Genomic DNA, 12,880 nt, shown 5'->3' with positions numbered 1-12,880 from the left:
ATCATCATTAGTTTAGAAAAATACTGTCTCCAACTAAAAACCTGAACAACTCTATGTACTTGCTCCATTGTCTCAGAGATCCTCACTGGGAACTGATATACAACAAACCTTCTGGCCCAAAGTCCAAGGAGAAGGAACCTTGTTACCTCCTGTTGTGTAGACTTCCATTCTGAGTCAGAAAAGCCCATCTTCCAAATTATTCAACCATAGCCCAAAGAGGGTTCTCTACCTTTACCTACAAACCAACTAGATGGAATGAGAGGAGAAATTTGTACATGGCTGTGACCAACGGAACGGGTTGGTGGATAATAGTAGCAAGTACTGGTCGGGTGCAGTGGGTCACGCCTGTAATCCCAGCACTTTGGGAGGCCAAAGCAGGCAGATCACCTGAGCTCGGGAGTTCGAGACCAACCTGGCCATCATGGAGAAACCCCGTCTCTACTAAAAATACAAAATTAGCCAGGCATGGTGGCACATGCCTGTAATCCCAGCTACTCAGGGGGCTGAGGTAGGAGATTGCTCGAACCCGGGAGGCAGAGGTTGCGGTGAGCCAAGATTGTGCCATTGCACTCCAGCCTGGGCAACAAGAGCAAAACTCCATCTCAAAAAAAAAAAAAAAGTAGCAAGCACTTATATAGCACTTACTATCTTTTAGGCATTGTTCTTAGTACTTGATATAGATTAACTCAGTCCTCATAGTAGGCCTATGAAGTAGTTTATATTATTTTCCCCATTTTATAAATGAGGAACTAAGGCACATAAAGGTTAAACAACCACCTAAGTTCACACTGCTAGTTAGCAAAAGAGCTAAGTATTTGAATTCAGCCTGGCTCCAGAGTCTACGCTCTTAACCCCCTAATGTAAACCACCTCTCAATAGCTTGCTCTGCTCTGGGCTCTTTAGATTAAGAAGTACCAGTGACATCGTAACCTAACTGGCTGTGATGTGTTCCTCTGCTTCACTTACACATGGAAAATGACTGCCCCACTATGATAGCCATTAGCAAAGCTACAGATGTTCTGAAAGCGCAGACAATTTATAATAGGGTATTGGAGCTAATTATGTACAACACTGGACTGTATCTACCTATAACTATAACAAAGGCAAAGTTAGCTCTTCTCTTTTTTTTAATCCTGATTTCTAGTCTTCAAGCCTCTACTAATGTATGTATTCTTCGTTAGATCCTTGTAGATTTATCACTTTGATTTCAGCACTTCTAACTCTTGTAGTGGTAGAGGCATCAGGAATCTCAGAAAGTCTAGACAAGGAACTATGGCCAAAGCCCATCATACTCCAAAGATTCCAAGTGGAGAGGAGCCTGGCTAAAGGGAGCTGATTAGGGGTGGAGTTGTGGGGTTGGGTGTGGGAGCAGGAGGCAGCCCATAAAGAAAGGAAGTGGCAAGAAGGGTGTTTGGATGGAAATGCTGCTGCTGCAGCCTTCTCTGGAGCCTGAGCTATATATTGGAAAAGCTGCCCAGCATAGGCTCTGCTCTGCATGGAGCTCACTCTGCTCAGCAGCTGGACACTCTTGGTACCTTTTCCTAAAGCTTGGGAATCCACCACAATGCTCACTTCACCCAGCTCAGTGGCTTTGTCAGGAAATGATCCCCAGAGGGAATGTTTCAGGCTTTTAATTTTCTCATTTTTTCTAGGCCCTGAAAAGTACCTCTTCCACAATATCCCACCCTCCTTGGGTCTCAGGTCAGAATGTCTTTCATTTTGGCCAATGTAGGAAACAGAAATGGAAAAGCCATTGAGGATGATTTCCAAAAACAAAGTTTCTTTCTCTTGTCTCCCTTTTCCCTTCCTTTGAACACACTCTTTAGGACCGAGGACATGAGTTGTTATTCCCAGGTTACCAATAAATTTAGAGCTAAAAAGGAAATAATAATTAGGTTAATACTTTCCTCTTCCTCCTTTTCACACTCCTGCCTTTGTCAGCCTCTTTTTTTAAAAACACCTATCCGAAGGCTAAAACCACCAAATGCTCTTTCCCATTAAAGGTGAGAAGTCAGATTGGGTATGTGGGTGTGGGTCATCCTGTCCCTGGCCCCTCTCTCCCTGTTGGTGGGGTGAGCTTTGGTTTGAGGACCTTGGGTATTCATAGCATCATGGACATCCTTTTCGGTCATGCCATGCTGTTTTCTTATAAGTTATTTTCCGTTTTCTCCCCCTCACCTAGACTGGCCAGAACGGATATCTAAATGACATCAGGTTAGTACCACTTAGCATGTTCCCTGCTTCTCATTGAGCTTTGCCAGTGAGGTTAATATAATCCTGTAATGATGCTTTTCTTTGATGTTAACCAACAGACTCTCCAAAGAAGCCTTTTCTTCTAGCTCTCACAAGAGAAGGCAGATTTTTAGGTACCTCTGTGTGATCTATATCTCTCCTTTTTATTTTTAATTTTATTTTGTTTTGCTGTAATCTTTTCAGCAGAGTGGGTTTGCTCCATGCATGGCTGCTTGTGGAATAATTAAATTTGTGGTTTTTGCAACATTGGATATTTTTCCCCATTAAAAAAAAAAAGGCTCCTGGTCAATGACTTTATTTGTATTGTTGCTGATTTCATTTTGAGTCCTAAATAGGTGGTGAAGGGGACCAAATAGGTGTGTCTGGGATAGGTACAGCTTCCTCCCAGAAATTTGCTGGAATTGGGCATTTTTGAAAGATTCAAACATATTTATAGTAAGGTAAAAGAATGGGCGTCTTCTGGCTAACCTTTTCTGAATCTGAGGAAAAGATGTGTAGACATTATTCCTGACCCAGCATATCTTAAAGATATCTTTAAGAAAAAATAACACACATATATATATAGAGAGAGAGAGAGAGAGAGAGAGACATATACGGACACCTCTATGTATGTAGTTTTCTCTTGAGGCAATGTAATGTGTAAGAAAGATGACCTCAGAAAGGACCTGGCCAGGCACGGTGGCTCAGGCCGGTAATCCCAGCACATTGGGAGGCCGAGGTGGGTAGATCACAAGGTCAGGAGTTCAAGACCAGCTTGGCCAAGATGGTGAAAGCCTGTCTGTACTAAAAATACAAAAATTAGCCAGGCGTGGTGGTAGGCACCTGTAATCCCAACTACTCAGGAGGCTGAGGCAGAGAATTGCTTGAACCTGGGAGGCAGAGGTTGCAGTGAGCCGAGATCGCACCACTGCACTCCATCCAGCCTGAGCAACAGAGCAAGAATCCGTCTCAAAAAAAAAAAGGGACCTGTCTGCCTTAGAATGGACTTAAAGTGTGTCCTTCATATGATCATTACTTACTCTGAATGCTGGTGCAACCTGTTGTATTAACTTCCCCAGTTCCCAATGTTCTCCATTTCCCCGCAAAGCAGGTATACTACCCTTCCTTTCTTTTCAGTCTCTCAATCCTACCCCAGAGGATAATACAAGGCAGTGTTAATAGAATAGGGTCTAGTCTGTTACCAACTCATTTTAAGTATATTCTTCCCAATTTACCAATAGAAAAACTAGAAAATACTGAGAACCTGAGTATTTAACACTAGAATTCAGGTCTAACCCCCTTTCCAAAGGGTTTCTCTCTTACTGACTACTACACTTGATAAGGACTGTCTGACTAACTCAGATTTGAGATCTCACTCCTAGTACTCTAGTTGTCCTTTCTCTGTTGTCCTTTCTAAAGCTAGCCAAACCATGTGGAAATTGGGATAGTGAGATTTCCCATTCTTAGGTAGAGGATTTTCCATCTTTCTCAAGTCTTTTTTTCTTAGGCTATCCTGCCCTGCAGTTCACCTGAAAACCCCAGGCAGAGAGGGCCTTGCACTGTTGGTGGTAGTAGAGATAGATAGAGTCCCCTGCATTAAAAACAAAAAACAAAAAATCAAGATTCCTGTTTCACAGTCTACACTTTGGGGTCATAGATCATCCCAGGATAACTATAAGAAATAGGAGTTTTAAACCAACTCCTATGTGTGAATTAATGCACAGTGCTTTACAGTCACCAGAGTATACTTTTTCTGATTCAGTTCTCTCAACATCCTAATTTGGTCAGCTGGTTTACGTGTAAGAAGACAAAAGCAGAGAGATTAAGTGAATAGCCCGAGTTTACATGGCTAATAGAAGCAAAAATGGAGCTGATTCGTAGTTTAGTGTCCTCTTCACTACACCACACCATCTCTCTACAGATGTCACCCCTTCCTCTCGTAGTAGTGTTACATTTGGAGCCCTAATCCAGATTCACTGATTAGAATGATGCTCTTTTTAGTGCTGTGGACCATCAGACTACATCAAACTGTGCAGATAATAGTTTGAAAGATCTACTGAGCAGGTGCAGCCCTCTCCTCTCCAGACTTCTTTTTTTCTTCTTTTTTTTTTTTTTTTTTTTTTTTGAGACGGAGTTTCGCTCTTGTTGCCCAGGCTGGAGTGCAAGGGCGTGATCTCGGCTCACTGCAACCTCCGTCTCCCAGGTTCAAGCAATTCTCCTGCCTCAGCCTCCTGAGTAGCTAGGATTACAGGCATGCACCACCACGCCCGGCTAATTTTGTATTTTTAGTAGAGACAGGGTTTCTCCATGTTAAGGCTGGTCTCAAACTCCTGACCTCAGGTGATCCGCCCGCCTCAGTCTCCCAAAGTCCTGGAATTACAGGCATGAGCCACCACGCCCGGCCCTCTCCAGACCTTTTAAGCTTCTGGTTTTCAAACTGAGCTTTGATTGATGATCTAGGTCATCTAAAATGCAGTATCATGGGCACTTAAGAGAATAATTTCTTCCTCTACTTGGATACTAGTCCAAAATGCTAATGTTTAGAAGCTGATCTTCTCTAATTGCTTTACATCTTTCTGGCCCAGTTTATGTTTGTGAAACAAATACCTGTAAACCAAACTCCATCACCCACATTGACAATAACATGGCAGCTCCCCAGTTCTTTGGAAGAGTCTGCTCCATTGACAAATAAGCCACAGTGAGGCCTTACTGATGTTTATTGCCACCTCTTCGACAGGCATCTTTACCCATTCCCCAGACCCAACAAGCTGGACTTTTCACCAGCACTAAATCTGCTTGTAAAAACTAATCAGCTGTGATGTTATAAGAATATGAGGTGTGACTGCTCTTTATCCTTTATCTCCATCTCTCCAACATACACACAATCCAATATAGTGCTCAGAATTGAATCTGGGTAGCTTTCCCTAATTATTTTTATTTGTAGAGAGGGAAAATTGATCTTTTTCCTGCCAAGACTCAACTTAGATTCTCCAAGTCTCAGGGGAGTAGTGTGCCAACCCAGGTTAGTCAGAAGATCATCAGGCAGTCTACATTTTGAGCACTTGGTCATCACTGTCTTGGGGAAACTGGATTAGTATAGAAGTGCTGCCATTTTGGCCCTAGCTTTTCAAGGTATTTGGTTTAAAGTTGCCTTGTTCACTGTCTACCTCTAGTAGCAAGAGAAAATAAATGGCAGGATTTCCTTTTCAGTGGAAAAGGCCTTTAGGACTTGTCTTGCAAAATTCAAGCTCTAATGTCTAATGAGCAGCCTCATCTATTGCCACTGCTGTATTCCCTTACCCCACAAACACACTCATTTTTATTGAGTCCTCTTAGTATGCTTGCCTTTGTCCATTGAGATGTAGCTGTTGTCTCTCACTTCAGGTCTGGTTTTGTTCCTGAAGAGTACCTAACTTACACTTCTTTCTTGTTTCCCATTCTACTTTTGACATTCCAAGGAAAGGGGTAAAGCTTTGGAGAAACAGAAATATTTTTTAATTCGCTAACTATATAGAGAGAAGCATTTAAGTGCTTACACACACACACACAGACACACACACACACTCACTCTTGGGGTTGCAGAGAAGAATTAGCATGTTCCTAACCTGTTGTGCCAGTGTATTCTTAGCTCATCGTGATTGGCTTCACTAAAACCTAAAAGAAGGACCCTCGCATGTATTTTGCCCATTTTTCCTACAGTGTCTTTAGAGTAGGTATTCTAATAAAGAAAGGTGTTTTCTTTAATATTAACACCCTTAAGAAAAACGCCTTTCTGTATTAAAATAACTGAGCCTAGTGCCTTTGGAGCCAGTGGGATTGGAATGGGATTTTCTATTTGCTTTTGAGGGGATGGTGGTAAAAAGAAGGGAGCCCAAACTACAATGATTTTTTGCTTAATTATTCCTTGGTATACCTACCAAAATCTTTGTAATTGTTGTCATTTGGTTTCCTTAGGTCATTAGTTGTTGGGGATGTGAGGTATGAAAGAAAAATTGCTGGTTCTTTGTTGCTTAATGATTAAGAAGCAATGAGAGCTCAACAAGACAGGGTTTTCAGGCCAACCTGGCTATCTTGAGGCATACAGCTGTTAATAATCAGACAGTGATTGTAACATCACGATAACCCTGATGTTTCCAGAGCCAAATAAGAGAGGAAGAATCCCTTTCCTTAATAGTTTTGCTTAGGGAGATAGGATTATGAATATGAAGGCAACTAGGCACAGTCAGCCCCCCTGCTCCTTGCCCTCCTGAGTCCCAAGAGCGTATTTGCTGAAGACTTTAGTGCTTAGAGATCCTGAAACCAATTGTTCGCAGACAGTAACATGGAATTTCCACAAAACAGGTTGGATCAATCCTAGACTATCAAACTGAGTTTTCCATAGTGCCCCTTTAGTTCACTATACTCTTCTTGCAACTCCTGGAAGGGTGGCCATAAGCAGCACCTCTGCTGGCTTAGACATGTGGACATGTGTTATGTGGAAGACCCGTTGTGGGGTTTATCCATGTCATTGGCTACTCCTGTCTTTTAGCAATAGCAACTTCTAGGAGTTCTTTTATTTTAAGAACTTTCAGAAGAAACTGGTATCCCTCTGTTCCCCATTATTTCTTGCATGTGTGGGATTACCCTCAGAGGGTGGGGAAGAGACCACAGCCAATCTCAGCATCATGTATATGGTTTCCCGTCCACCTCTGGTCTGATGTATTAAATTAGTTGCCAGCACACTGTCTTCCAGATTTGCCTCTGTGTTATTTGTTACTGTACTGGATCTTGTTCTGTCTGCTCCCATCAACTCTTAGTTGGCCAGCCAACTAACAATAAGTCAGTGTCCATCTCCCTTTAATTCTTATTCATTCTTTATTATTGAGAGAATAGAAATGAATTATCTCCTAGCCCTTCTGCTAAAATGGTGGGTGGGAGGAGCTCTGACCACTATGGTCTCTGCAGGGGGAACCGTGAAGGGCTGAGCCGTACCTCAAGCAGCCGCCAGAGCAGCACAGACAGCGAACTCAAATCCCTGGAGCCACGCCCTTGGAGCAGCACAGACTCTGATGGCTCTGTCCGGAGCATGCGACCCCCTGTCACTAAAGCCAGCAGCTTCAGTGGAATCTCTATCCTTACCCGAGGTGACAGTATCGGCAGCAGTAAAGGCAGCAGTGCAGGAAGGATCGCCAGGCCAGGTATTACAGCTTCTTTTCTTCCTGTCATATCCATCCCTTCTTGCTTGTCTCCTGTGAAACATCACTGTTACTTAACTTTTTTTTTTTTTTTTTGAGACAGTCTCCTCTGTTGCCCAGGCTGTAGTGCAGTAGTGTGATCTCAGCTCACTGCAACCTCCGCCTCCCGGGTTCAAGAGATTCTCCTGCCTCAGCCTCTTGCATAGCTGGGATTACAGGCTTGTGCCACCACACCTGACTAATTTTTGAATTTTTAGTAGAGGTGAGGTTTCACCATGTTGGTCAGGCTGGTCTCGAACTCCTGGCCTGAGGTGATCCACCTTCCTCAGCCTTCCAAAGTGCTGGGATTACAGGCGTGAGTCACCGTGCCCAGCCCTTATTTACTTTTAATAAAACATTTGTCCCAGTATAGTTTCCTGGAAATCTAATACAGCCATGCAAAGGGAAATTTGAATTTTGGATTCATTGTCCTTGCTTGGATTTAGTCCTCCTCATTTTCTTTCAAACCTTATGCCTGATTGAAAAAAAGAAAAAAAAAAAGAATTGTTTGTGATTAGATTATTTTCTCTGATTTTCATCTAAGGTGGAACATCCATATCAGCCTAGGTCTCAAGTTATATACTAAGATAAAAATGATAGCCACTTTCATTCTGTGACTCTTGAGATTGTAGAGGCTTTGTAGAGCAGAGGGAATCCTTAGAGTTTAGTTGTTTGTAATTAATTGATACTAGCCAGTAGGCTAGAATTTAGAGGGATGCTGCTATGGCTGCTTCCCTGGAGCTCAGTCACTGGAAAGGAGCAGACATTTCTATGTTCCACATGAAAGCTCTGTAACCACCCATCAGCTCTCCATCTATTTCTGCTGCACTCTTAGCAGAAGGGCATTTAGACCTCTTATTTCATCATCCTTCTCTCTTTGAAGAATTGCTTGAATCTCATCCCAGAAGTTCTGTAGTTATTATCAAAAGGCATCAGTAGTGCTGAAGATTTTGCCTCTGACCCCTAGGTCTCTGCTGCCCTTCTCTGTTACCTCCTTTCTAATCCCACTGCCTCAGCCTTTATCCAGGCTTTTATTTTCTTTTATGTAACTATGACACTGGCGCCCAAACTGATATCTCTACTCCATTCTCAGCTCTTTTTATTGATTTTTTTTTTTTTTTTTACTTTTTCAAGAGTTGGGGTCTTGCTATCACCCAGGCTGGATTGCAGTGGCACCATCATAGCTTACTGCAGCCTTGAACTCCTGGGCCCAAATGATCCTCCCACTTCAGACTCCCAAGTAGCTGGGATTACAGATGTGAGCCATTGTGCCTGGTTGCTTAGCCCTTTTTAGAGCCAGTTTGCCAATCTAAAACAGATCTAAACACATCAGTGCTCCTTAAAAATGTTCATTTCTGCATCATCACCTGAATAGTAAAATCCAGACTACTTAATATAGCATAACTTTCTGACTCTGGTTTGCCATTGCTGTCTAATTTCCAGATCTTTCCGTCTTTCCAACCATTTCTTTCTTTTTTTTTTTTTCTTTTGAGATAGAGTCTCGCTCTTGTTGTGCAATGGCATGACCTTGGCTCACTGCAACCTCCGCCTCCCAGGTTTAAGCGATTCTCCTGCCTCAGCCTTTCAAGTAGCTGGGATTGCAGGCACCTGCCACCATGCCCGGCTAATTTTTTGTATTTTTACAGAATTTTGGTAGAGATAGGGTTTCACCATGTTGGCCAAGCTGGTCTCAAACTCCTGATGTCAGGTGATCAACCCACCTCAGCCTCCCAAAGTGCTGGGGTTATAAGCATGAGCCACCACACCCACCAGCCATTTCTTGAATATGACATTAGCTTTGTTCCCGCTTGGTCTTACAAGCATCTGTCATTCTTCAACCCCAGCTTTCCTGCTGACCTCTCTTTAAATCCTTTCCTGACCCTCCCAGGAGTTTTTGCTTCCTCATCTTTGCTTTCATACAACTTTGTCGATATCACTGATGTATTCCTTATCCTTACAGATTATAATTGTTGTGTGGATGTCTATCTCCCATCAGAAGTGCCTGTGCTGTTGGCCAGGCATGGTGGCTCACACCTGTCATCTTAGCACTCTGGGAGGCAGAGGCAGGCGGGTCACTTGAGGCCAGGGGTTCGAAACCAGCCTGGCCAACAAGGCAAAACCCCGTCTCTACCAAAAACATCAAAATTAGCTGGGCGTGGTGGTGGGTGTCTGTAATTCCAGCTACTTGGGAGACTGAGGCAGAAGAATCGCTTGAACCTGGGAGGTGGAGGTTGCAGTGAGCCAAGATTGTGCTACTGCACTCCAGCCTGAGTGACAGAGTGAGACTCTGTCTCAAAGAAAGAAATAAGTTCCTCTGCTGTTAAGGGCAAGGACTGTGTTTCACTCATCTTTATGTCTTTAGTTCATTATACAGTGCCTGGCACATAGTAGATATTCAGTAAAAGTATGTTGTGTTGAATGAGTTCATGCCTTGAAAGCCTAGAAATGGGGAAAATAGTTGGATAAAGTTATGTGTATGCATGTGCCCATGTGTATGCTTGAAGTTTTCTCAGCAACTTTTTTTTTTTTTTTTTTGAGACTGAGTCTCACTCTTGTTGCCCAGGCTGGAGTGTCATGGTGCGATCTCAGCTTACTGCAACCTCCACCTCCTGGGTTCAAGCGATTCTCCTGTCTCAGCCTCCCAGGTAGCTAGGATTATAGGCACCCACCCCCAAGCTCAGATAATTTTTAGTAGAGACAGAGTTTCACTGTGTTGGCCAGGCTGGTCTCAAACTCCTGACCTCAGGTGATCCACCCGCCTCAGCCGCCCAAAGTGCTGGGATTATAGGTGTGAGCCACCACACCCACCCCTCAGCAACTTTTATAAGACATGTTGCAAATTGAGAAGAAAGCAAAGAGAAAACAGATCTATCTCTCTCTCTCTCTAGCAGGAAGACAGATCTCTCTCTCTCTCTCTCTAGCAAAATCTCTCTAGCAAAAAGACAGATCTCTTAAGAGACCAAAAATCTGTGCTTTCCCAGAAAGTAAGCATTCATGTTTTCAGCTATCTAAGTGTGATGGACAGATTCCAGGCACTTCAGGGGAGGTGCTTCAGCAGCCTCACGTTTTGTTCAATTTCATAACCAAACATTGACAGTCAAGGTGGTTCCTGTCCCTAGGGAGCAAAAGCCTGCAAAGGGAGGACTGGCATCAGCAAGGCAGCTGAAATGCATCTGTGCTTATCTCTGAATCTTCAAAAGACAGTAGGGGAGGGGACAAAAGGGAATAAAGAGGAAAGACAAAGAAAAAGTAGAGCCCTCTAAGCCTTCCAGGGATAATGTGTTCATGGCTTGTGCTTAACAACTTTTCGTGGGTTTCTTCTTTGCCTTAGGTATGGCACTAGGTGCCCCAGAAGTGTGCAACCAGGTCACCTCATCCCAGTCTGTCCGGGGCCTTCTCCCTTGTACTGCCCAGCAGCAGCAGCAGCAGCAGCAGCAGCAGCAGCAGCAGCAACTTCCTGCTCTCCCACCCACGCCTCAGCAACAGCCACCCTTGAATAATCACATGATCTCACAGGTGAGTCACCACTCAGTGTCAGAGTCCTCTCCACTCTGATTCAAGCAAACTTTAGATGTACCGTCATGTCTCTTGTGCTGTGGGTGGCAGGAAGGATCAGTTTTTGGAGACATGCCACTCTCTCCCCCATTTCTCATTTGTTAGTTGTGGGGAAAGAAGAACCTTGGGCAAAGGTTTTGCCAAATAACTCTTAGTAGAGTCAGCTTGGGGGTTTTTTGCTTTATATTTCTTCCTCTGCCTCCTGAACATTGTCAGTAGAATCTTTTATTTCATACCACATTTCTACTATGCCCCATCTCCCTCTATGTCCGTGTGTAATTAACAAGGCATTTTTTTCCGTTACATCTATACATGGAACTTAAAAAGATTATAACTTCCACCATCATCTGGCCAACTATGTGGACCCATAAACACGTATTTATGTATTGAGGTTTGGGGAAAAAAGAAATAACACTCAAGACCCCTGCCATACATATGTCATGAAACACAAAGACTCCAAATGTTGTCTTTGTTTTCCATGACTCAAAAGGGCTGTATCCTCATTCTATTGCTGGACTGGTAAATGTTGGTACCAACTAGAGTTTAAGTAAAGTTTTGCATCTGTGGAGACCAGGAAGGTCATCTAAGAATCAGGTCCTGTTCTAAACGAGAACTTTAGTATTCTGTTTTATTTTTTTCTTTTAATTTTTAAAAAATGTATTGTTGTTACTATTATTTTGAGACAGGATCCTGCTTATGTTGCCTAGGCTGGTCTCAAACTTATGGACTCAAGTGATCCTCCCTCCTCATCCTCCTAAAGTGCTGAGATTACAGGCATGAGCCATCATGCCTGGCCAGTGTCATTAAGGTGACTATGTTTAAAAGTCACCTTAAAGCCGGGCGTGGTGGCTCAAGCCTGCAATCCCAGCACTTCGGGAGGCTGAGGCGGGTGAATTGCCTGAGGTCAGGAGTTCAAGACCAGTCTGACCAACATGGTGAAACCCAGTCCCTACTAAAAATACAAAAATTAGCCAGGTATGGTGGCGGGTGCCTGTAATCCCAGTTACTAGGGAGGCTGAGGCAGGAGAATCGCTTGAACCCATGAGGCGGAGGTTGTGGTGAGCTGAGATCGTGCCACTGCTCTCTAGCCTGGGTGACAGAGTAAGACCCTGTCTTAAAAAACAAACAAAAAAAAGTCACCTTAATAATCTGAGCAGAGCTGTGCTGAGATCTTCACTTACTCTCTTCTCACATGAATAGAGCTCTTTGTGAGGAGAGCCCCATACTTTATCCTGAAGTATTCTCTTGTAGCTGGAAAGCCTATATGTCTGCGGTCTTTTCTGCTGCAGTTTACATTGTCATTTCACTTCCCAGGCTCCCCCATCCCCCTGCTTATTAGTCCAGCTTGGCCTTAGATATATTTCTTCCCTAGGTGTAAGAAGCAAGTCCCAAACACTAATACCCCATGAACTAGAAACTAGAGTGCAAAGACCCCAGAATGGCCCAGTATTGCCCTATCTCAAATATTGTGAAATGAAGCTGAAATAAAGAACAGTGAAGATCTAGGAAATCCTACTTTGTGTCTAAATGTAATTTGCATGCAAGTCATTGCAGCCCTCTATCTTAGTCTAAGTCAGTTCTTTCTATAGTCCTAACTTTCTTGTTCTACCACCATCTACCCCAGTAAGTCTTGTTCACTTCAGTTTACCTTGCTCCCTACTGAAGCATAGTATGTATGTGTTCTTTTCTCTGTCTGTGTCTTAATTCAAACCTGTAAGTAGGTAAACTGTGCTTCTCCTTCTGCTGTCTGCTACTGTTTTTTTTGTTTTGTTTTTTGTTTTTTGTTTTTTTTTTGAGACGGAGTCTCGCTCTGTCGCCCAGGCTGGAGTGCAGTGGCCAGATCTCAGCTCACTGCAAGCTCCGCCTCCCGGGTTTATGCC

At 43.4% G+C, this 12,880-nt stretch overlaps 1 protein-coding gene across 12 annotated transcripts in view; it reads left to right on the top strand.

Moving 5' to 3' along the window:
* The window catches only part of R3HDM2 (R3H domain containing 2), a 179,319-nt gene that overhangs the window by 140,349 nt on the left and 26,090 nt on the right, over window positions 1–12,880 (top strand). For all 12 annotated transcript variants that reach the window (XM_037996905.2, XM_073020880.1, XM_073020877.1 and 9 more), the window contains 3 exons: window positions 2,183–2,214; window positions 7,177–7,409; window positions 10,777–10,961. In XM_037996905.2, the coding sequence (XP_037852833.1) occupies window positions 2,183–2,214; window positions 7,177–7,409; window positions 10,777–10,961 (450 nt within the window). The remainder of the gene's footprint in view (window positions 1–2,182; window positions 2,215–7,176; window positions 7,410–10,776; window positions 10,962–12,880) is intronic.

Source organism: Chlorocebus sabaeus, chromosome 11, assembly GCF_047675955.1.
Source record: "Chlorocebus sabaeus isolate Y175 chromosome 11, mChlSab1.0.hap1, whole genome shotgun sequence".
NCBI classification, from domain to species: Eukaryota; Metazoa; Chordata; class Mammalia; order Primates; family Cercopithecidae; genus Chlorocebus; species Chlorocebus sabaeus.
The sequence above is the reverse complement of the archived record's forward strand: the minus strand, read 5'-3'. Positions and strand labels throughout refer to the sequence as shown.